The sequence below is a fragment of the Lathamus discolor genome, chromosome 1 (assembly GCF_037157495.1).
Source record: "Lathamus discolor isolate bLatDis1 chromosome 1, bLatDis1.hap1, whole genome shotgun sequence".
Lineage (NCBI taxonomy): Eukaryota > Metazoa > Chordata > Aves > Psittaciformes > Psittacidae > Lathamus > Lathamus discolor.
Window position 1 is genome coordinate 109,720,298 of NC_088884.1, and position 23,003 is coordinate 109,743,300.

The following is a 23,003-nucleotide window of genomic DNA, read 5'->3' on the forward strand; positions in this document are numbered from 1 at the left end:
GTTGGCAGCAGCTGAATGGGGGATCTGATATTTTCCTGAACAAACAAACAGCCCAAACTGTGAAGGCAGGCCCAGGTTCCCAGCCCTTAGACAAGTCTCATGAAGAGACATTACAGCCCAACTAAATAAATAAAAGAGAAACTCCATCTTCCAGTGTTAGACCTTCCAACAACCTTGCAAAATTGCTAAAGCTCGGTCCAGAATCCACCAAGTATTACTTGCCATAATAATGACCAAACAATTGACCTACTTTGTTGAAAAGAATGACTTTTCCATGCAGACCAATACTTTATTTTGTTTGACTAGTCTCAGACTATAACATAGGTAGGTAGAGAAGCTTAAAATAACTTTTTCTTTATGCTGCATTGCACTATGTTAATTTTCTAAAAACATACTTTAAGTCTTCATCATCCTTGTATAATTTTTACTCCTTTCCAAAATGCCCCCCGCAGCCCTGCCAACCCTCCACAAGACAGAAATAATTACCATTTGCCAATTTCGTTCTGCAGCATTTACTCCCAAGAACTCGAAATAACTGGCAAATCCTTCGTTTAACCACAAGTCATCCCACCAATCCATGGTCACAATATTTCCAAACCACTACAATTATAAACATTGTTTATGTTAGTATTAGCTAAATGGTAAATGTACATTTTAGTATCTCACATCTCCACCTATAACATTAATTTGTTCACTTTTCTTCCTATTGCCAGATGAAAATTACCATAATTCTGGGGTTTAAATAGGAATTCAGGCTTCGCCTTGTGTTAAAACATCACTTGTATTATAAAATTGCATATTACTGGGGAGACTGCTAATGATTCATGAGCCAATGAAAAATTTTAGTTTCTTCCTCTTGATTTGATGAGTTGTGCTTGTAAGGATATGTTTTCAGGCAGCCTCTACAGTGTATAGTTGTCCCTATTTGTTTGCTTGAAAGAGACATCTGCACATGCAAATTAGTTCCTCAAAGACATTTCAGAGAGATTTTTATAAACTGGCTCACCGTCTGGACCTGAGCATCTACTTTCCAGAGAAGAATTCAAAGGCAGTAGGTAAAGATCTAACGGGGAACTGTTTTAACATGAAATTTTGCAATCAAATTAGGAGCACACATAAAAGATCCTGAGACAGAGTTAAGAATGGTATTTGCAAGATTAAATGTTGGGAGTACCCTTTTGAAGCACAGTAAAAATGAATCATAAAAATGTACCTGATGAACAAGCTCATGGGCTATCACAGCAGCTACTCTCTGTTTGTTGGAAGTGGCTGACTCATCGGGATCATACAGCAGGTTTGTTTCTCTGTATGTGATCAACCCCCAGTTCTCCATAGCACCTGTCCCGAAATCTGGAATAGCTATTTTATCTGCATTGAAAGAAAGAGAACATGATTACCACTGTATCCTTTATGCCACTTAGCTGGTCCTCTTTCTGTGTATTCACAGGCTGTTTTGCTTACCATCTGTGGTTCTGGCTAACTACTGTGGACTGCAGTCTCTGACCTATGTTTAAGAAGCTGGGAACTGGCCTAGAGCAGCTGATAGCAAGGCTCCACTGAGATTAATAGAGCTAGCAGCAGTTGCACTACTGGGGATCTGTCCTGTGAGGTGATGGTATGCCACCTCCTGGGAGCATGCATATCATACATTATTTAATTTTGGCTCCAGAAATTAATAGTATTGTCTGGGGATGTGTTGTAGGCCGTAAACCTGAAACTATCCGCAGCATAATGAGGCATGTTGTTGTTTGTCACACTGTTGTATTAAAACTATTTATTGACATGTTAACTGAAGTAAATCCCCCATGTTGTGAACAACATCTGCTTCTATTCCTGGCAATTTGTGGGGGTCAATACAGGTTTAAATTAGAACTGTGAGTTCAGTTGGCCTGGCATTTTCTTCTGCAAATAATGACCACATTATTTGGGGTTACTGAAAAAGTGCAGGTGGATTTAAAACTGAATAGAACAAAAAACCTCACCCCGCCCTAACAGAAGATAGGAATTTCTTAATTTAAACAATTTGATTACAGAATCAAAGCTGATAGTCTGCCAAGGGCTTCACTGACAGTCAAAATGAGAATCACAAAGAGAATGTCAATGCCAGAAGCCATAAATCAACATGAAACACAGTATTTAAACAAATCATTATGCATAAACATATTTGATTCATCAGGGTTGATCTAGATGTCTTCTTATACAGCGAGAACAACATAATAAGTAAAGATCTGTTATCCAACAAATAGACATTCTGAGAGGAACAGTATAAAATCTACAAGAGCATCTACCCTCTGATACTGCTGACCTGGGATTACCAGTCCACCCTGCAGTGGAGACAGGCCCCTATCCATACTCTGAAGAAAGTTTGAATGTGAAGCATAGGTAAGATATAGTCTCAACTATTACTGGGTTACCGGTGTATGAAAGAACTGGTTTCCCTAATTCAGTTGTCATGCAAACAGGTATTTACAGTAAACTCAGATGATGCTTTTTGAAAGGAGGAAGTAAAAATCTGTTGTTAAAGTAACAGAGGGTAGCCTAATAGTACATACATGTACATGTATGAACAGCCAGTAGAAGGTTTGCATAGCATTGTTAATCATCTTCGAAGTTGTTTGTTTATTTTCCCCATTACATTGGGGAACATATACTTGTTTATAGTTAATATTTTTCCGTCCTTTTAAGTTCATGAACCTAACTGAATTACCCCTTTGGAGGTCTCAGGAGGGGGCATTTCCAAAACTCTGATTACATTCTCTATTTTATTAGTTCAAACTGCACAAATCAGATCCAGAGTCCAAATAGCCAAGCTAGAGGACGCCCAACTACACTACTTTTTCTTTACTTGTTTTGTAACCATGGGCAAAATTTGATTGTGTGCCCACTCTTGTTTAGCTTTGGGTCTTTATTTAGTCCAGCAGTAGAAACAACAAGTTATATGCTGGACCACGCTCATTCTAAGAAGTGGATACACACCCACTTTGCACTAAGGTTAATAAATAGTACAACATTCTCCCTGTCAGTTTGCATCCTCACTTATCTCACTGCTGACCTTTGTCCATAAGTTCCCATGGAAGTGGTACATATTTTTCTCAAATTTCTTCTGGCTCTACTTTAGCTCATGATGTTCCTTTGCTGATGACACCAATGCTTCCTTGATTTTTCACAAGACACTTGACAAGACACACTGGGACTGGTGCTTCAGTTCAGCAAACTGAACTGTGAGAACTGGTAACAAAACGGTTACTGAGACCAGCCCTCATGACATTTAAGAACATCTTGAACCACATGGTATGGATTTAAAACATCCTCACATCATAGCAGCAGCTATCAATGAAATACTTTTGTGCTATTTTACACCAAAGCAGAGAGACCTTAAGGAGAAACATAACTGTTACAGTGAATTAACAAAATGAAAAAAAGTAGGTATTAATAATCACCTAGTTTTGGAAGAGAATAGCTCACATTAAAGTACTCTTCAAAGAAGTCGAATGCAATTTTTGTTACATTTGCTGCGTATTCGGCTGTGTGTATTTGCAGTGGCTGGGCATAAACTCTCAGCTGTAAAATACAGAGTGACAAGTCTTCAGTTAAAAGAAGTTAGAAGGTGGCAAGCATTGAAAAGTCATTTAACATACATACCTATAACACTGCAGGTTTTCCTAAGAGACTGGCCTGAATAATGAATTCTGTTCCATAACACATTGATTCCACGAAGTTTTTCAAATATTGTATGTAAGGGAGACCAAGTCAACATAATCTGTGCACTCTTTCTACAGTACGCTTAAATTGTAAAATGGCAAAACCCATGTTCAGAAGCTCACAGAGGCCAAGCTTGGCGCAATGCCTTGGTGCATACTAGCCCCTGCTTCCCCAAGGTCTGGTTTTCTCAAGATGGAAGCCTGGCTAAGCACAATTGAAGGGAATCCACTTGTTCTGAGCAGTTCATTGGTCTGGAATGATCCCATCAGATTGATCTTTAGGAGCACAGCATTTGATACTGTCTCCCACAGCATCCTCATAGATAAACTAAGGAAGTGTGGGCTTGACGATCAAGTAGTGAGGTGGATCGAGAACTGGTTGAAAGGAAGAAGGCAGAGAGTTGTGGTCAATGGCGCAGAATCTAGCTGGAGGTCTGTGACTAGTGGAGTTCCTCAGGGGTCGGTGCTGGGACCGGTGCTGTTTAATATTTTCATCAATGACCTGGATGAGGGAACTGAGTGCACCCTCAGCAAGTTTGCTGATGACACAAAACTGGGAGGAGTGGCTGACACACCAGAGGACTGTGCTGCCATTCAGCGAGACCTGGACAGGCTGGAGAGTTGGGCGGGGAGAAACTTGATGAAATTTAACAAGGGCAAGTGTAGAGTCTTGCATCTGGGGAAGAACAACCCCATGTACCAGTACAGGTTGGGGGTTGACCTGCTGGAAAGTAGCGAAGGGGAAAGGGACCTGGGGGTCCTGGTGGATAGGAGGATGACCATGAGCCAGCAGTGTGCTCTTGTGGCCAAGAAGGCAAATGGCATCTTGGGGTGCATTAGAAAGGGAGTGGTTAGTAGGTCAAGAGAGGTTCTCCTCCCCCTCTACTCAGCCTTGGTGAGGCTGCATCTGGAATATTGCGTCCAGTTCTGGGCCCCTCTGTTCAAGAAGGACAGGGAATTGCTTGAAGGAGTCCAGCGCAGAGCCACAAAGATGATTAAGGGAGTGGAACATCTCCCTTATGAGGAGAGGCTGAGGGAGCTGGGTCTCTTTAGCTTGGAGAAGAGGAGACTGAGGGGTGACCTCATCAATGTTTACAAATATGTAAAGGGTAGGTGTCAGGATGATGGAGCTAGGCTTTTTTCAGTGATATCCAGTGATAGGACAAGGGGCAATGGGTGTAAACTGGAACATAGGAAGTTCCACGTTAACATCAGGAAGAACTTCTTTACTGTAAGAGTGACAGAGCACTGGAACAGGTTGCCCAGGGGGGTTGTGGAGTCTCCTACACTGGAGATATTCAAGGCCCGCCTGGACAAGTTCCTGTGTGATGTACTGTAGGTTACCCTGCTCTTGCAGGGGGGTTGGACTAGATGATCTCTTTAGGTCCCTTCCAACCCTTGGGATTCTGTGATTCTGTGATTCTGTGAAATCTGTCTGAAGCCCATAACACCTTATTCAATTTCTGTCTACCTTTTCTACTTACTGTCATCACAATTTACTCTTGTCCTTTTATGCTTGAAGATCTCAGACCCTTTGAAGTTAGTGTGTTCACCAGATCTGTAAGTCTTCCTGGGCATGCTGGCTCATGCAGGTTGAGTGGCTGGTTGCCTGTGACCTCAGGCCCTACAGCCACCCAGTCACAGTTATGTTGCCTGCTGGGCTGCTGCACCTCTGGAAATACCAGACAAAAATTAACTCTCTGGCTCTCCTTCAACCAGGCAGACCCAGGAAAACTAGCATGTTTGGTAGCTTTGTGTGTGACGAGTGACTATTTCTCTGCTCCTTTTGCATATCAGAGCATTCTTTTTTTCCTGAACATAAAAATTAGTGTGATGAGTGCTGCCTTTTCCATCTCTGCGGCTTGGTGCCTGTACTGCTTTGGCTATTACTGTCAAGCAGTAGGAAATCTCATGCCCTGGAAGACTAGAGCCCTTATGGCACCCATAAGGATGAGGAAGCCTACAGCTTGAAAAAGCTTTTTGGGATGTTACCTCCACATCAAGAAGACAAAGTTCAACTTCAGAATTTATGGAGTCTTTTGGGGGTCTTTCCCTCAATCTCTTTATCCCAGATCTCACAGAGGTCTCTGCCCCAGGGCAGAGCCATAGCACTGGAGTATCCACTGGCAGGAGCTATAAGGTGTTCTCTTCACTGTCCCCCACAATCTTCAGTGTGGAAAGTAAGAGATATTTATTTGAAGTGAAGTTTCTGGCTTTAGGAAAATGGACCCATCTAATTTTGCAGGCTCTGTGACTCTTATGAATGGGCCACATTCTTCTGGCTGTGTTGGTGTGGCTTGTTTACTCCTCAGTGCTGTCTTACAGCCAGGAGTTTAGAGTCCAGACGGAGCAAAGGAGCTGGCCTACTCTAGAAGCCCTCTTAGAGCCTGACAACACATCGATTTCAATACCATGAAATTACACTCTCTCCAGTGAGAGGGGAGGATGGGTAAGTGGTCAGAAATAAAGTTGGAATGAAAAAAACAAAACCAAAAAAAGCTTATGAAATTCAATTGGGAATTCATTCCAAGCCCAGGGATTTCCCTCAGGGTCAGTTTGCAATTACAGTTTCCAATTTCCACTCCAGTAAGCTCTTTACCCAATTTAGCAGTCTTTGGTCCCCTAGCTGATCCATGTTAATGGTTTCCAAAACCTTCAGCATGCACTAGAACTGACTTTGGGTTTCATTTGTATAATCTCCTCTGTGATTTTCCAAACCAGACATTTGGTACCTGACAGGTAATCAGCTCAGGAACATTGTTTCCAGCTGTAAGCTCATTTCCTACCACTGATTCCATTAATATCTTTGTTAGGGCAATGGCTTTCAGACAGAATGGCAGAGTTTTTAAATAATTTACTGTGCCATGTGAGCTGTATTCTGTTGCTGTTGTTTATGAAAGCAATATATGGATCATATGGGCTCTTTCTGTTGGATGAGGGATTTATAGCTAGCAATTTATACAGCAAACTGTGGAATGTTCTTTTCAGCGGTATGTGAATCTAAATACCTCATTGCTCGGCTGGGCTTCAAAGTTTTTTGAAAGGAACACTTTGGTCGGGAGAAGGACTTGCTAAATATCTGATTAAACAACTCCAAAGGTAGCCTGGTTTTTCTGGAGAAAAGGTAATTTTTAGCTATGGAGGTTAAATGGCTCCTTAATTAAGAACATTCTTACACATATACTTTATATTGGTAAAGCTAAAGTCTATGGTAAGAGAAAGGAAATGGTTACGATTTTAACCTCACTTAAAAACCAAAGTGTGGGCAACTCGAGTGCAGGCAAGCCCTCAGACATTGTTTAGTGAATAGCATTAATAAAATATGTAGTAACCAAGGTTTGAATTAGAAGATGTTTCTTCAGGCAACCTCTGTACTGACATGAACACTGCTGCTTCTACACACACAGCTTTAATTACCATGTTTCAGTGAACACTCCCTTTTATTTAGAAAAGTTACAACCAGTCAGGAACGTTGTGGCTTTACTGTTTTGCTTGGAGGGAAAAAAAGTAAATATTGACCTCAGAGCCATAGTCTAGAGCATGGCATGGATAAGCAGAGAATGCTAACTTTTGCATCTAGGAAATAAAGAGTTCTACATGCTTCCCCCACCATATTAGATTGTACAAATCTGCGCAAATTCTGATTCTTAAATTAATTTAACTGTAGAGAATATCTATCAAGGCCAAATAATCAAAGTCCTGTCTCTGATAGTGAATGGAGCAGCCATGCTGAAAAGCATCTGGTTAACAAAGTTTTGTGACTGGGTAGCCTAAAACATTTTCCTGTTTTACAAATTATTAAGCCAAAACCAGGGATCTAAGAATATTGCGTTGCTATCTCAAACCAGGCTCTGTTTGCTTGGCTAAGTGTAATTTAGGCTTCGCTATGTGTCCAGAAATAATATAAACATAGCACATGATGCTAGCGAGGGTGTAGAGGAGGGAGGCCTCAGCACAGCGCTGTGCCAGGAAGTCTTTGCTAAGAACTGGATCAGCACTTTGGAGATTTATACAAGGCAGATTTTCACATCAGTAGACAGCCTTAAGTAGGGAAGGATTTGTTGAGCTTTTTCAGCTAGAGAAATTCAGGAAGAGCTTCCTTGCTAGGGGAACAGTGGTCTGGCTTGGGCTTTGCTCTAGATTGCTTGTCCGTCAGTGTCACTTGCCTCCAGAAGAGGAGAAAAGCACTGCCAGCTCAGCTGAACTGCAAGACCATGTATTACAACCCTAAGGGGAAAGAATGGGGAAGCAGCAAGAGCGTACAGTCCTGGGATCATCATCTGTCTCAGATTAAAATAAGATGGAAACCAATAATTACTTAACACTAGTTTGAGCATCTCAGACTAGGTGTAGGCTAAATGAGGAGTTTATGTTGAGAAGCAAATTGTACTTAGGCTTTCAAGTTGTGATTCAATGTAATGTCTTGTGATCTCCTTAAGCCTCATCACCTGCACCTTCAGGAGATTTCAGTCCAAGTGAGAACTGGATTGTACTGCCTGTTGCATCTAAATAAAGGTGCTATTTTGATTTAATGGATTCAGATTCAAATATATTCACTTCATTAGGGGACCTACCAAATACCCAGCTGTGCAGGCAGGCACTTGCACTGCTTATTTATTGCTGCGTCAATACTTATTTGTAAAGAACTTACACTGGGCAGCTACATTTAGACACATAAAATAAAGAATATTAAAGCCAATGCATAATGGTACGTAGCATTGTAGTCCTATGTCTCCATGACAGTAAATAGGAAGACATCAAGTGCATAGCTTCACACCTTTTAATCCACAGAAAACTGTAAAATATTTGTATCTATGGCCATGAATGTCTTGTACCCCTGAACTTGTGCATTCCGTCATATTCATAATCAGGTAGGAGGCTGGAGAAATAGTGCTTTTTCCTCACCCATGCGCCTGGATGGGAGGTACTGACTGGAATGTCACTAAGATGGAAGACAGGGAAGGACTGCAAAACACTGTGTAAAGTCAGATGGACCACTGTGAACACCTAACCTAATAAAACAGGCTGCATAACACAGATATAGGAAAGGGGAAAAAATGTTCCTGTTTGTATCATAAAAAGAGATGTTTGGTGGTTTTTTTTTAAATGCAAATCCCAGTACATCTGTCATCTGAACCACGTTCAGGAGGCAACAGGACTTACAGGTTTTCCACTAGCGGATATTTTTTCTATCCACTGAAACTGGTGCACTGCAAAGCATACCAAGTATGTGCTCATGGGAACTGATTTTTCAAAAGTTGTCCGATTCCAGTTATTGCCCAGCTGTACAGTTTGCTGCAGAAACAGAAAAATAATTAATTTGATTTTTGGAATTGCAAACACATGCAGAATAGGGTACAATATGTCTTTAAAGGCTGAAACTACATAGGAATCATAAATCACCCCTCCAGATTCACCTCTTCTGGCATCCTAGTGCTGATGGCATGAGAATAGATAAAATGGTGTTTTTTTTTTTTTCTGCAATACTGCAATACATGAAATAGGACTTTGTTTTCTGCACTAAAAATCTTTACCTGTTTCTAATTTTCATCAAGGATTTGAAATCATTCGGATGCACAGGCATTTTGCCAACAGTTTTCCAGTGTATGCTAGTGTGTTTTTTTCTTGAAATAGTTGTATAAAACAACATCACTCTGGACAGGTTAGAGAAGAGGCTGGATTCTCTCCTTTTTTGAATACATGCATCATGTAGGAAGCAGGCATTGCAGAAATGCTACTTGAGATAAAGACAAGTCTAATGAATATATTCTGAACTCGTTCAGATCCAAATTAGCACTGCTAGTTGGTGGATTGTTTAACTGTACATAAGGTTTAGTGCTGATCATAGTTTTTGTATTTTAAATACCATTCCTGCTTTTCCTAAATGTCCTTAATTCTCAACTGAACTCTATGACCAAACCTGCAACCTGTTCTATGTGATTCATCCTCTAAATATTTACTTCTGCTGTTCATTATCTGCTGTTGCAGGTCTTGTAATTTTTTTGTGGTTTTGACTGGATGACTAACTTAAACAGGATAAAAGCGAACAGCATATAAAAGATACTAACCTTCTACTAGATACAATACTTCATGAGATCTGATTGTTATAAATACAATGTAAATAAAGCACAGATAGTGAATATTAGAGTTAATATGAGCATGATTCCATGAGCAAAAAAATACCAACCCTTTTCACAAATTTATTTTTTTCACAGAGATATTCACAGTCTACTTTTAAATTATTTGACTCATTTTGACTCTATTTTGATGTGTTTTGTTCTTTCAACAAAGTCAGAACTTTACTAAAAAAAAATAAATTTAACTCCAGTGAAAAATGCAAATGAAATATATGAGTTTCTGAATTTGCTGAGTTGATTTTGCAGTGCTGATCATAAAGCTCCACACCGCCAAGACTGCTGCAGGATGTGCCACACACAGCATGTGTGCATTTACAAACAATTCCATTTACACCCATTTAAAATATTTCCCAACAAGCTTTCACTGCTAAGAACAGAGCTACTGACCTCATGATCACACCATATGAAAAAATGTCCTGCTATAATCAGTTAGCCAAACCTGAGTATGAACCCAGTATAATATACATTTCCCTGCTTGTACTTGGATTTTAGAAGATTGATCAACAAATGGTAGCTAGCCCTTTGAATTTGAAAGCTTATTTTTGTATGTCCATATTAGAGGCAAGGTGTGCATGTAAAGATGTAAAGTAAATCTCAAAACTGACTATATCTCCACAACATCTAGCCTCATCCCCTCACTTCCCTTGCCAGTACTCTCACTTATCTGAGGCCTGCAAGGAAAGGTGCAGCAAATACTCTCCTTTCATTTGTTGTTCATCAAAGTGCCTGGTGCTCTATCATAGAAAGATTTTTAATAACAATAGGTCAGAACTTTAAGTTTGCAAAGGGTCTGGGAGGCAGCTGTAGCAGATTGGTAATAGTTCTGTCAGCTGCATTGCTAAGGGATAGTTAAGGTTTGGGGGACTCTTTAAATAAAGCAGTACACATTAAAGCAGACCTTTGTTTTCTGGGTGAGGGAGTGATTTGGAAGATGCAAATGTCAACAGCCTGGAGGCTGGAAGCTTGTTATTTCTTTATTTCTTTATTTCTTTATTTTTATTTTTTTTTACTTGGCACTTTATTTCCCACTTTGGAACATATTTATTAGAAATTATACATTGGACTACACATTCAGTTAAGCTATTCATTAGAAACTCTCTCAGATGAAAACCATTCAATCTTCTTGCAGAAGGCCCAGAGGTAAATAATTGATGCCATTGAATTTCATAAAAAACTTGGAATTTGAACCACCAGGTCCAGAAATAGATTAGTTAGGAAATTACATTCATGGTGGACTGACAAATATCCACACCCATGATCTGACAGATGGGATTTTAATTTCTGTATTATTAAAAATAATCCTGGACTTTCTTGCGAGAAGGATCCTTTGCAGTGAGATTATGATCAGCAGACCCTCGCTTTGGGTTGTTATGCTGTTTCAGTGAACATTTTGGAATTCCCATCTGGGAAGCAGCTGTCTTCCAGAGCATTCCTTCTCAGAGTCCACCTGGTTTGACTGAAGAACCTGCCATTACCTATTTATAGTTAGTGAGGGAAGCTTATCTAGAATATCTGAACAGAGGGCCAGCTAGCAGAAGACAGAAGAGATGTTTCATTTCTGCTTTGGATTTGGCTCTGTGTTGCCATGTTGTGTGCTTGTGGACCACTGGGATTCCTAACTGACCATCCAGTCCTGTTTTATGGAATATTTATTAACCATTCACTTTACAGTGTCTGGATACTAGAATCTGTGAATATGCAAGGACCTTGTGATCCATGTTACCTTTCCAGTGCCTTTATAATAAGAACCATTCCACTTAGGCAGCAGAGCTGGGAAATACATACCTGTACTGGCATGTTTGATAGTGCTTGGTATGTGTCTTCATGGATGATAGATATGTTATAAGTCGCCTTTTTGTTGGGCTCATCAAAGCAAGGAAAAGATTTCCGTGCATCTGTTGGCTCATGATCTGTAGCTGCAATGCTCCTTAAACAAACAACACATTGGCAAGCCTTCATTACATACCTTTTAAATCCTATCTGCAATTTCTAAGCACAGTTTTAGCAATTTCATAAACTAAAGTCAGCTACAAATATTTGTGTGTACTTGTCCATTCATACAAGCAGGGGAGACAAGAAATGCAGAAGCTGGCATCATATAGGCATGTGTAACATGTATACCCCAAAGCTGTCATCAACATTCTCTAGGTTTCAGAGCAAAAGCTAAAATCAGTTGCTTATCATCAAAAATTTTTAGGAGCCAGGCAATAAGTTAGGAATGACCCCTCATGGATGGTAAAAATTTTGCTCACCTTCCTCATGAGCTTTCCCATTGATTTATGCATCTGAAAATAAACTACTGATGTTATAATCTGAAAGAAAATTAAGCTCATGGTGTAGGGATGTTTGCTTTAGTCACTTCATGTGACTTAAGTCTTTTACCCACTAGAGCAGATGTTGGGATTGGAGTCCTGAACATCTCCTGAGAAAACACTTTGGAATTGCATAAGTGCCCCTAAAATCTCATCCTATTTGTGTGTTTCTTTTTTCTGCAGTTACCAGTTACAGTTTTCTGCTGCTGCTTCCCTGATTCCATTGATGAAACCACTGGAGGAAGCATGTAAAGTTCAGCTGAACATTATAGTATGTAACTGATGCTATGCTAGCTGTGTTGGGGGGGCTTAGCAAGTCATCCAAGTTATTCAAAAACAACTGGAGGAGCTAGACAATAAGGGCCACATAAAAAATAAGGTGAAATTTATGAACTTTCATATCATGTGATTACTTCTCACAGTGACATCAGGCTCCCACATACAGTAGCAGAGCATATTCTCCAGTGATTGATGGTGAAAGGGATCACAGATGCTTCTTCAATTAATCTGGAATGTTGAGCATTTTCTGACAGCACTTCTACAGCTGCTCTAACAATATTAAGGTAGTTTTTCTTTCCAAAAAGTAATTAAAAGTGCACATCGTAAATTACTGATCTGCAGCAATCCTACAAGCTCACTTGACAAACAATTTTTCAGTGTTTCTGTTGCCCTTGGCGTTTCCCTGTGACAGTTAAATGCTAAACTGGTCTTTAGGAACTTGTAGCAGCAAGGATCATTTACAAGCCTGATGGAGGTAATACGTCTGGGTTCTTTCTATTCATGTTCATAGGAGTAGTAACTTAAAAGTTAATGGGCAGAAAGCATAATGAATATTCACCTTAATATAACTTCAGACTCAACAGAGTTTCTTTTTTTGCTTGGTAATTTTTTTTTTCCATTATGTCATCCTCAACTTTCTGTAGGATTTGAAAGCTATTTCACAATGAAGTTAACTTCAAGTCCCCAGGGCAATGCTTCACAACTATTGCTTAAAAAATTGGCTCTATGTTTTGACATGTTTATATCTTGTTCCTTCAGACTGATAACACTGTGATATCTCTGTTGATTTATAAGGTGATAATCCATCTATCCTCATATATTTGTGGAGGCAGACAGCCTCCACATTTGCTGATTTGTGCATCAGCAGTGCAAAACCTTAACACTACAGGATAGATGATAAGTCCAGGCTACGTCGTGCATAGAAGTGGCACTAGAAATATAAAATGCCATTTCCTTTCACACTGTATAATGTAGTTTTTGGATAAGATTTTCTTCATTGCTTGGTGGCTTCTGCCCTTCTATTTGCTGTTGATAACCAGACCTTTAAATGTGAACTGGAGGTGACAGTTTTAAATATCATAGTAATAAGGAATGAAGATCTGGCTGAGACTACATCCAGCTGTTCCCAAAATAAAACAGTGCTGCATATAGAACCGTGATGAGTTTCCACCACCACCCCTCCTTCATTATTTCCAAAGCAGAAAGAGTTGTGCAAAAACTCCTCCCTGTGGGATAATTAAGGCATTTTTCCCCTAGTCTTTCCTAAAATTCAGATTCACTGCTTCTTCTGAGAAAATGTTCTCCTTGAAGAAGAAATACGGAAGTGCTAGTTCTGTATGCTAAAGAGTGTTCTGCCTTTCCCTAATCAATCAAACCCTAAATTCAAGTCCCCCTGTTAGGCATGTGCCCAGGTGAGTATATTTTATAAGCCTCTTGTTTTCCTCTTATGGAGGACAGAGGGAATTCCTATAAAAGAGAAGCCATACCTTGTCACTAATAGTAATGCAAAATCAAAAAAACCAAACCAGCTGTTGTGACATTTTTGTATTATCTGCAATATTAACAAAATTAAAGGGGGTTTTAGTACATTCATTGAGAGTTAAAAGAACCCATTACACCAAGTAAACACTGCTGTTGTGCTCCTTTCTGTAAAATATTTGAGAATAGCATATTTATGCTCACTGCATCATGCAAAGTAGAGAAGAACTGTTGTTCCCCTTTCATCAAAGGCGAGATGACATGCACAGAGTAGCAGCTTTATAAAAGGACTTCAGTTCTTACAGCTGGAATTGGGCACCCACAGGAGGATCTAAGCAGGTGTAATATAAAATTTGCATTCTCAAATTTTATGCTTTCCTGCTCCCTACCCACATGTGCACATCAATTTAAATAATTATATTCCCAAGGTATCTCAAGATCCACTTCTGAACATGTCCAAAAGCACCTTTGTCCTAATGGGGATTGTGTGATCTGTTTGAATAGGATTCCCAAATGAGGCATTTTCCTCCCTAAGCCTTGCAAGGATACTAGACTTGCAGGCATGTTCATCACATATCTACCTGTTTTCCATGACATGTGGTGAGACATTTGAATATAAGCAAAAGCAGAGCCTGGACATGTGCCCAGTTTGTAAACAAAAGGCATTATATCAATGCTTTGGCAATCTTTGCCTTCACAGATAGACAGCTGGGGAGCAGCTCAGCCCTGGGATCTGACTTTCTAGTATTATAAATTTGTTCAAAAAGTCCCACTGCTTCTAACACTGCCCAGAAGGGAGGGGGAGTAGGTTAATTACATGTTGGCTCTCATTTTCACCTCAGCCCCCTTCTCTTTAATACCCACTATTAATAGACTTGCTTGGCTTTTGCTATTACCCAATCTGATTTATATTTACTTATGACAAAAAAGGAACTATTTGGGTTGAAATTTTCCAAGGTTGATGTCCGCCTCAGGCAAAGCTGAAGTGAAAAAAAGCTAATTCTAGTCAGCATTGTTTTTTAAGCAGAAAGCCAGAGGAAAAAGCTGTTTCAATAAGTGACAAGATCTTTCTTTTGCCATCGTTCTTCACCCCATGCTATCACCTACACTCAATCCGCATCGCAGCAACTTGGCTGGTGGTTGCTTTTATTTCGAAGCTGTACTTATCACTACCATGTACATTGCTTCTGCCCAAACATAACCACATGGAAAGCATTACAAAAATTACCATTCACTCATTCTTAGTAAAGCCCTTTTTAAGCTTAACAAACAAACACGCACACTCAAGTTCCTTTTTGTATTGAGTGTGTCAGACTGCTGGCTAAGATCATCCTTGCAATTGCAGCTTTCAGCACTCATATCAAGAAGTGGGAGCCCTCTTGAAGTGAGCTCACATTTTATGCTTTCTTTAGTTTATGAAGTTCTCTTTTCTTCCTAATGTCAGATGCTTGGTCTTTGTCTTCCTATACTGTCTGGATCTGAAGGATGGTCACTCTGCTCTTCTATGTGCCTCAGGAGACCTACATTCTGGTTCTGCTGTTCTGGTGTTGTGACAGACCTGGGGCAATTAACTTAATATCTAGGTATCCCTCACTAATACAAAGGAAGTAACACACCTCAACTTAGAAAGATGCTAACAGGTTACACTTTAAAATTCTGCAGGCATGTCAGGTACTCAAAGCACAAAACCAAAGCACCTTCCAAGTCAGAGCAATACAAAGGTGGCATTTGGAGGAAAACAATAGGGAAAGAGCTGTTTGGGGTCTAAGCTGCTCTTTACATGGCTTCTTCCCAGATCAGATAATTATGTTTAAGTACGAGCAATTAATGTTTGCTTTTTTCCTCTGCTTCTTGGATTTTCTGCTCCTGGTGCCTGTCACTGCTGCTACTCCTGGCATTGCCTGCCAGCAGCTGAATCGGAGCTGATGAGACTCATTCATGACAACATTATCCTAGGGGGGCAAACAAGTGAAAACACATCAGTGTTTGTCTCCGTGTTCTGCTACAGGGCCTTGGAAAAATCTATCCAAGTTTATCTTCTAGACATAAAGGTTGGAATGAGTCACTTCAGAAATGTAAATACTGAAAAGAAATGAACGTTCTCTCCATATGTTTACTGCAAAGAAATGCCTCTGAGCAGTGGGCAGTGGCTTTTTCAAGCTTCCACCTGAAAACAGTGCAAACCTGGGAAGTGGAATGGGTTAAATGAACTGGCAGAGGATTTGTAATCTTTCAATTACTATTGATGCACTAAAAAGGAAGAGCTGGAGCACAAAAACCATCCAAGTCAAAGATAACCTTAATCATTTTGGACTTTCCTACCCATACTTTAAAGCAGCTGCAGAGGGGACAGGGAAGTCTGGATATTCCTCAGGCTTACAACATCAAGGAGGCATGATGTCAGGAAAACTATCACTCTTTACGCTAAACCTGTTACATTGTGGAGTGACAGGAGAGAGCTTTATGCTCTTTATAAAACCAGGCCTCAATCCCTCCAGCTTTTTGAGAGAACCATTTGTAATGCTCAAAGGTAACCTGGGACAAGTAGAGTTTGAAAAAGTTTTTCAGAGTAATAATAACAAACCCCTCATCTCTCCAGCCCACACTCACTTGTCAGCAGCCACAGGGTTTTGAATACAGCATCTTCCTTAGGGGAATGAGAAAACTAAAGAGCAGCCCAGAAATGTCAGCAAATTGGTGAGAGACAAGACTGAGAAGCTGAAATAGGAATAGAGCACGCCTGAAGAAGTAGAGAAGAAAGAGTAATAAATAAAAGAAAAACTGCTTTACTTGGTAAGTCCGTTCTCAGTGTAGGTGGTCCTATAAAACCCAACCAGGGAACCATTCAGCCAGCCTTGAAACTTCAGGGTGAGTATATAGGGATCACTTTCATCAGTGACAGAGAGCTCTGTTTCTGTCTTCATCACTATGTATTCTTGTGGCTCGTAACCAAAGCAGTCATTCACAGCAATTTGCTGTCCTGAAGATTTCTGGAGTGTTGGCATGTCTGTAATCTTGGTCTCTCGCAGGTGGAGCCACAGGTAGCTGGTAGATTTTTCCAAAGCAATAGAAATATTGACTGTTCCAGTGTAAGTGTCTGTCTCCATTTCAGGCTTCACTTCCAGGTCATAGTGGATAGGCTTGACGTAAGTGGGCAGTCTGAAATTGGTCCAGTCCCCAGTCTCATCATTTCTAGAAGGACAGGAACTCAAGTCCACTGAGGGAGAAGGGGTTGTTGGCTGATCTGTTTCCCCTGAATGTTGCTGAGATTTAGGTCTGCTCAATCCCACGCCAAGCCCCACAGCAAGACCTACAACGACCACGACGCCACAGATGATAGCCACATGCTTTGTCTTCATGCAGTACCTCTTGGTCTTCTCATGCTCAAAATGCATGCCCTCCATCTCTGGTCCTGGGTCTGTCCTCAGATGAAAACACTAACTGTAAAAAAAGCTCATTAGTCACTTCAGCACTTGCATTCAGTAAACTCAGCAGACTTGGTTTGTATTTTAATAGTGTAGCTATAGCTGTTCTCTGCCCATCTCCCCCACCTCGCTTTCCATGAGACACTCAATTAATTAATGACAACATGCATTTGGAGGAAATATGAATGATCAAAAGGAATGCAGCTGGGCTGGGAGATGGAGGGAACCGACACAGAAGAACATTGTTCCTGCCGTGCTCCCCTTATAAGCAGTGCAACCCCACCCCCAGCCCCTCCTGCTCTGGCCTGAGTTAAATATAAAACAGTGCTATGTTAATCAGCAGTCAGGAGATGATCAGATGCCAAAGCTCTGTCAGCAGCTTTCAGAAAAGTTTTGCAGATAGAGGTGTAAGTGCTCCAAACTCTCAACCTTTGCCACTACCTCTTCCTTTTTTTTCCCCCGCTGTGTATTGTCTGGGTTTTCAAGGTTTGGGTTTTTTACTTTTTCCTCTTACTAGCAAAGATTTTCTTGAACTTCCACCCTATAGTTTGGGAAATGGCATCTCCGAAGGCTAAAAAATCCAGCAAAAATCACATACATCTTTCAAAGCCTTTTCAAATGTTTCCGCTCTTTTCTGGGCTCATTTACCTTTACAGAGTAATTCGAGGCAGTCACGGCCTAAAGAATGCACAGAGGAACAATAAATTTTGATCACTGACTTCAAACTTTAAAACATGTTACATTCCTCTTCCCTTCTCATAGGGCCAGTTTTTGGGAGATTGCACATAACACGCATGCAATCTGGTAGGCTGGGATTGCATCGCTTTGTTGGGCTGCACAATTACAGTGCAGACTGTAAACTCTTGCTGTGAGGAACACTTGTAAATATGCAGTTATGTGATTTATGTACTAAAGATCTAATTTAGTATTTACTGCGTGTGATCACAATGTGGCACTCCATCAAAACAAATTAATTGAATAAAGCCTGATTCTGCTTGGTGGAACTTACTGTAAGTAAGGCCTTGCTAAGCCTGGAAGCAAGATGTTAATACATTGTGAAACCGAGTAAAGCAGTAGTCTTGACCTTATTTGATGCGGAACTAAAGGAAAATGGTATAGAATAGAAACTTCAGTCCCTGAATCTCTTAACCTTTTTCTCCATTTATGGAGCCCATTTGAGTAGACTTTTAATCAGGCATATCAGTTTGGCTTCATGTCTCCTGTTTTGGTTTATTAGGAGACAGGTTAACATCATTCTTCACATCAGTTACAAATCTCTGACTACTGCCTCTTTTTTTCTTTTTCTCTTTTTTTTGAGATGGATGAATTTTCAACTGGATGGGTTAACTTAAGCCCTAGAATCAGTCAACATATGCTCTGAGAGAGATGCATTGAGTCAGGGAAGGAGCTTTTCCAGGATAGACTTATCCAGTCTGTTTAGAAATGGATCTGCTTACAAGCTTTATAAGTCTCCCCCTGAAATGTCACCAGCCATGGGGAACTTTAGCCACCCAGTCAGCATCAGCACTCTTACAGCACACTACTATTTGGATAACATCTTGTTTTAAAGGCAAGATTTTCCAACAGGACCTGAGAAAATAAAAGGTCTTTTTCTTGCAGAGCATCAACTCTTATACAGATATTTTCAAAAGTGAAAAAACAATAAAAAAAAAAATCAAGCAGAAAGCAAAAAATCTGTTTCACATTATGTCTGTTTTTATTGTTTCTCATTTCTTTGCTATGATCAAAACTAGATATGACATGGGAAACCAGTGCCCTTTAATGGATTGGGTAAGAATTTAACTTCTAGCAACAGAGCCAGCATTGAAGATCATGGTCTTAACATTTAAAACCATTTCAGCTTTTCTCTTGTTCTGATTGGGTAGGACATGGAAAAAAAGGAGAATAGATTTGAAATAAGATATTTTAAACCAGAACAGACCATAAGTGACAAGATATTAAGTACGTCTTAATTTCAGGCGTGTTTTCTACATCTGACCCATTTTCATTCTCAGCCATAAGTTTTTCTGCTACATTTTTAATCTGAAAATTAAAAATGCTGTTTGAGCTTATGTACTGCCGAACAGGTTGTTTATTGTAATTATGATGAGACTTGCAGATTTCCTCACTGGTAACAAGTGTCTCCTTCAGGAAGAGCTAGAAATGATGAGCTGGTCCTAACCAACAAAAATATATGTGTTTCTTATCCTAAGCCTTAAAACAACACTAGCAGTAAAAACCATTACAAGTTAAGGACAAGTGACAAACAAATTAGCTGAGCAAGCAGCAGAGATAATAACCTCCAATAGGTTTCTTCTGCCAGTCAAGAGCGGAAGTGCAGTTACGCACAAGCTCTAACACTGATCTTCTTTTTATAAGGTTCAAGCCTAGTTGAAGCCAAAAATAGGTATAGTATATTTCTGATAGTGGTAGTTATGAGCAAAGTTATCCCTCCCATATCAGAAATATGCTTTGTTCCCAGCTGACACCACTGGGGTCAGATAGCAGCGCTAGGAAGCTGCCTAGCTGCACTGACCTAATATACATGTTCAAGGATAAGACAGGTCTCAAACTATTAATTCCTCTACACAGCAGCAATAAAGGAGGGCAGAGCTCCCAAAGACAATGCCAATACTTACCCTGCTTGGCTGTCTCCGGGTAGAAAGGGGCAAGGAACAAGATCTGCCTCCCCAGAGAAGATAGTTGGATACTTTGTCTATCCTCTCACCTCACAGGCATAAGGTAATGAATCTCCATATGGAAAGTGGAAGAAAGCTCACACCAAGCTGCTCCAGCATAAACCGCAAGTATGACTGCAGGCAAGAGCTAGCCAAGCTTGGACAAGTTTAAGTTGCTTTAGTTTAATTTCTGGAAAAATTAAAAGAGATTATACCAATCTTTTCAGTCACCTGGGCAATGCTAACATCTGCTATCGTTTGTTTGGTGTTGATTTGTAATTGAAGCAATTTCATCTGAAGTTAGGGTTTAGTTCTCAGTCTGCACCAGAATTATAACACTAGCTTTTTTGCGTACCCCATTTAGCTACCTAAAATGGATGTGGGTATGAAGTCACTCTGCTCTGTCATGAAATTGCTGGTGGGGACATGTACATACCCTTAGGAGAAATGTCCAGTGATCTTTTCAGACAACTACCAGGAATATAAATGAATTTTAATTTTTATGCCCAAACTGGCAGCCATTCATTTTCAATACAATATCCAATTTTAAGTTTGGAAAATGGAATAAAATTTTTGCAAGTGACAGCCAGGATCAGTACTAGCAGAAGCCTGCTGTAGGCATTCAGGAAAAAGTCACATAGTCCTAGGAAATCCTTAATTGAAGATGACAATGAGACAAAGAGCTGCTCTGGAAAGCATCAAAGATGTGGAAATGGATGAAGTATATTAGAAAAGAAGAAAAAAACCCAAACCTCCACTGCAACTCACAAATGAAACTCTAAGCCAAGTCCATCCTTGAAATAACTTGAAACACTTACTGAACCTATGCCAAGGAAGTCTTTGGCTTACTGTTTTAGGGGACGCTAAGGCAACATAAGGGCAGCAAGAGTCTAAGGACCTCTGATTCTCTTCTGTTCCCTGAGCTGCCCCTGCTGCAAGATTTAGGGATAATAAATGAAGCCTCTCTGCCTCCATCAGGAGGAATTTGGCTCTCTTTATACTAAACACTCCTCATTAGATTTGTCATTGCAAAAAGAAGGCATGAAGCAATCTGCTGTAGCGACTGCTTTCTGGCAGAGCTGCACTTCACTTCTCCCTGTGGCCTTCCAGCAAAAAAAAAAAAAAAAAAAAAAAAAAAAAAATTTAGGACATTAATTTGAAAAATGTGAAGCTGGTTGGGCTCTTCCCCCAGATCACAAATGAGCTGTGTCAGAAATAATTCCCTTGTCCACTGTTTTCCTATACCTGTTACGACTGGTTGTGTCTCCATCTTTGGCTTTGAACACCCTCTAGCAATAATTAATTCCCTAGAATTCGCAAGTCTTAGGAATTACTAGCTTGCAGTGGTCCTTGTTCCACTCACAATCTTTTTTATGACAATTTATAACTACAAACCAAGTTCTTTTGGGTTGTGTTATTTGGAAGTACGAATGTTTCAAAGTGATTTGAGAATGACAGTCAGGATTTCTTCAGTCATAACTGGTTCCCTGTTTAGATCTTTGAAATCTGGCCCCAGCTGTGTGGTACTTTTGGCTGCAGTGCCTTAGGAGGACCGCATTATTTCCTGCTGCAGACTGAAGAGCTCCATGTATAACACGCTGGATGGAAGTGCAGTGCAGTCCCACCACCTGTTTTGAGTTCTGCAGTGTTTCTGAGCAGGTCAGTGCTATTTTATTGCTAGGGTCAAGGCTGAAGGGAGTTACCTGAAAGCCTCTTCACAAGGAACTACTGAGAGTTACCTTTAGTAGAGACTTTATTTTGTTTCTTTCCTTTTTTCCTGTTCCAAATTCCAGAACATAGATTCTTTGCCTTGAAATGTGAATGTCATCTTATACTATTTGTGTAAACAAAGCAATTCAAACTGTATTCATTTGCTTTGCTGTATCATATCATGTCATATGTCATATCATGTCACACCCTCATTTAATCTTCCATTTCATTGCTACCAAGATGTGCTTGCTTTTAATCATTAATCTCTAATTAATTAAGCTTAATCATTAATCTCTAATACAAAACCAGAATAGTCTGGATCCTGGGAATACAGTTCCAACTTTCCAATTCTGACATATTTTATTGGTTTTACATCTTAGTACCCTATTTCTTATCAACACTGGTCATTAAAATAATTACACTTTATTGCTCTGCACTTCAAAGAGCAGAGCTTCCGATGTGAAATTTCCTTCTTGTCTATAAAAACATGCCTGAGGAGGGCTCTACTGTATGAACAAAATACAATTTAACTTACATGGACATTTTTTCAGATTCACTCAACATACATTTTACTTATCAACTTCCTAAGCAAAAGCAAGAAGAGCAACAAGCTTTTACAGGGAAACCTCTAGATATCCCGGGCCACCAGCAGGCCCACAGGAAAACAAATACTGCAGTTTAGAAATTCAGTGGGAAATTCCTTGATGAGTTTCTGAAGGCATTTTATCCTCTTAGAATGGAAAACTTACTTTCCACTCTCTTCACTTTTTTTTTTGAGAGTGAGGGATGATACCCTAGAAAGCCTCCTCTCTCCACTTGCCATCCGACAACCTTTAATCTAAATTGCAGTTCCCTGAGGCATCACCTCTGCCCTTGAGCACTGTTGTGTCATTTGGTGCAGTTATATCACTCCATTTCTATGTCTAGATAGCAGTTCATAAGAAGAAAAGCATTTTGATGGAGAAGTGTAAAATTTCCTTCTTACCTTGACTGGCCCCAGCCTGAAACTGTTAACCTTCAGGGCAGGCTTATTTGTACTGTTTTTCCCTTCAGAAGCAGGGGTAAGTTCAAGGAATGAATAAACGAAAACAAAGCATTAGTCAGCCCAGTAATGATGTCTGCTCAGTGTAGAGCGATAGTACTAAATCCAAGTATGAATCTAGCTTCATTCAACATTACTCTGGAAAACAGTATTTTCAGTTGAAGGCTTGCTTTCACTTACAGTAAATTGTTGGTTTCTCATTTTACTGAAAAAAATCTATAGTGGGAATACAAGAAGGCA

The 23,003-nt window shown here is 40.0% G+C and overlaps 1 protein-coding gene across 1 annotated transcript in view; it reads right to left on the reverse strand.

The window, feature by feature from the left end:
- Positions 1-17,556, reverse strand: part of ENPEP (glutamyl aminopeptidase) — a 36,053-nt gene extending 18,497 nt beyond the window's left edge. Inside the window, exons 1-6 of the mRNA XM_065690218.1 lie at positions 16,699-17,556; positions 11,624-11,765; positions 8,865-8,996; positions 3,441-3,561; positions 1,214-1,368; positions 487-600 (exon numbers count right to left, since the gene is read on the reverse strand). Coding sequence (XP_065546290.1) covers positions 487-600; positions 1,214-1,368; positions 3,441-3,561; positions 8,865-8,996; positions 11,624-11,765; positions 16,699-17,312 — 1,278 coding nt within the window. The 5' untranslated portion in view covers positions 17,313-17,556. The remainder of the gene's footprint in view (positions 1-486; positions 601-1,213; positions 1,369-3,440; positions 3,562-8,864; positions 8,997-11,623; positions 11,766-16,698) is intronic.
- Positions 17,557-23,003: the final 5,447 nt, after the last annotated feature.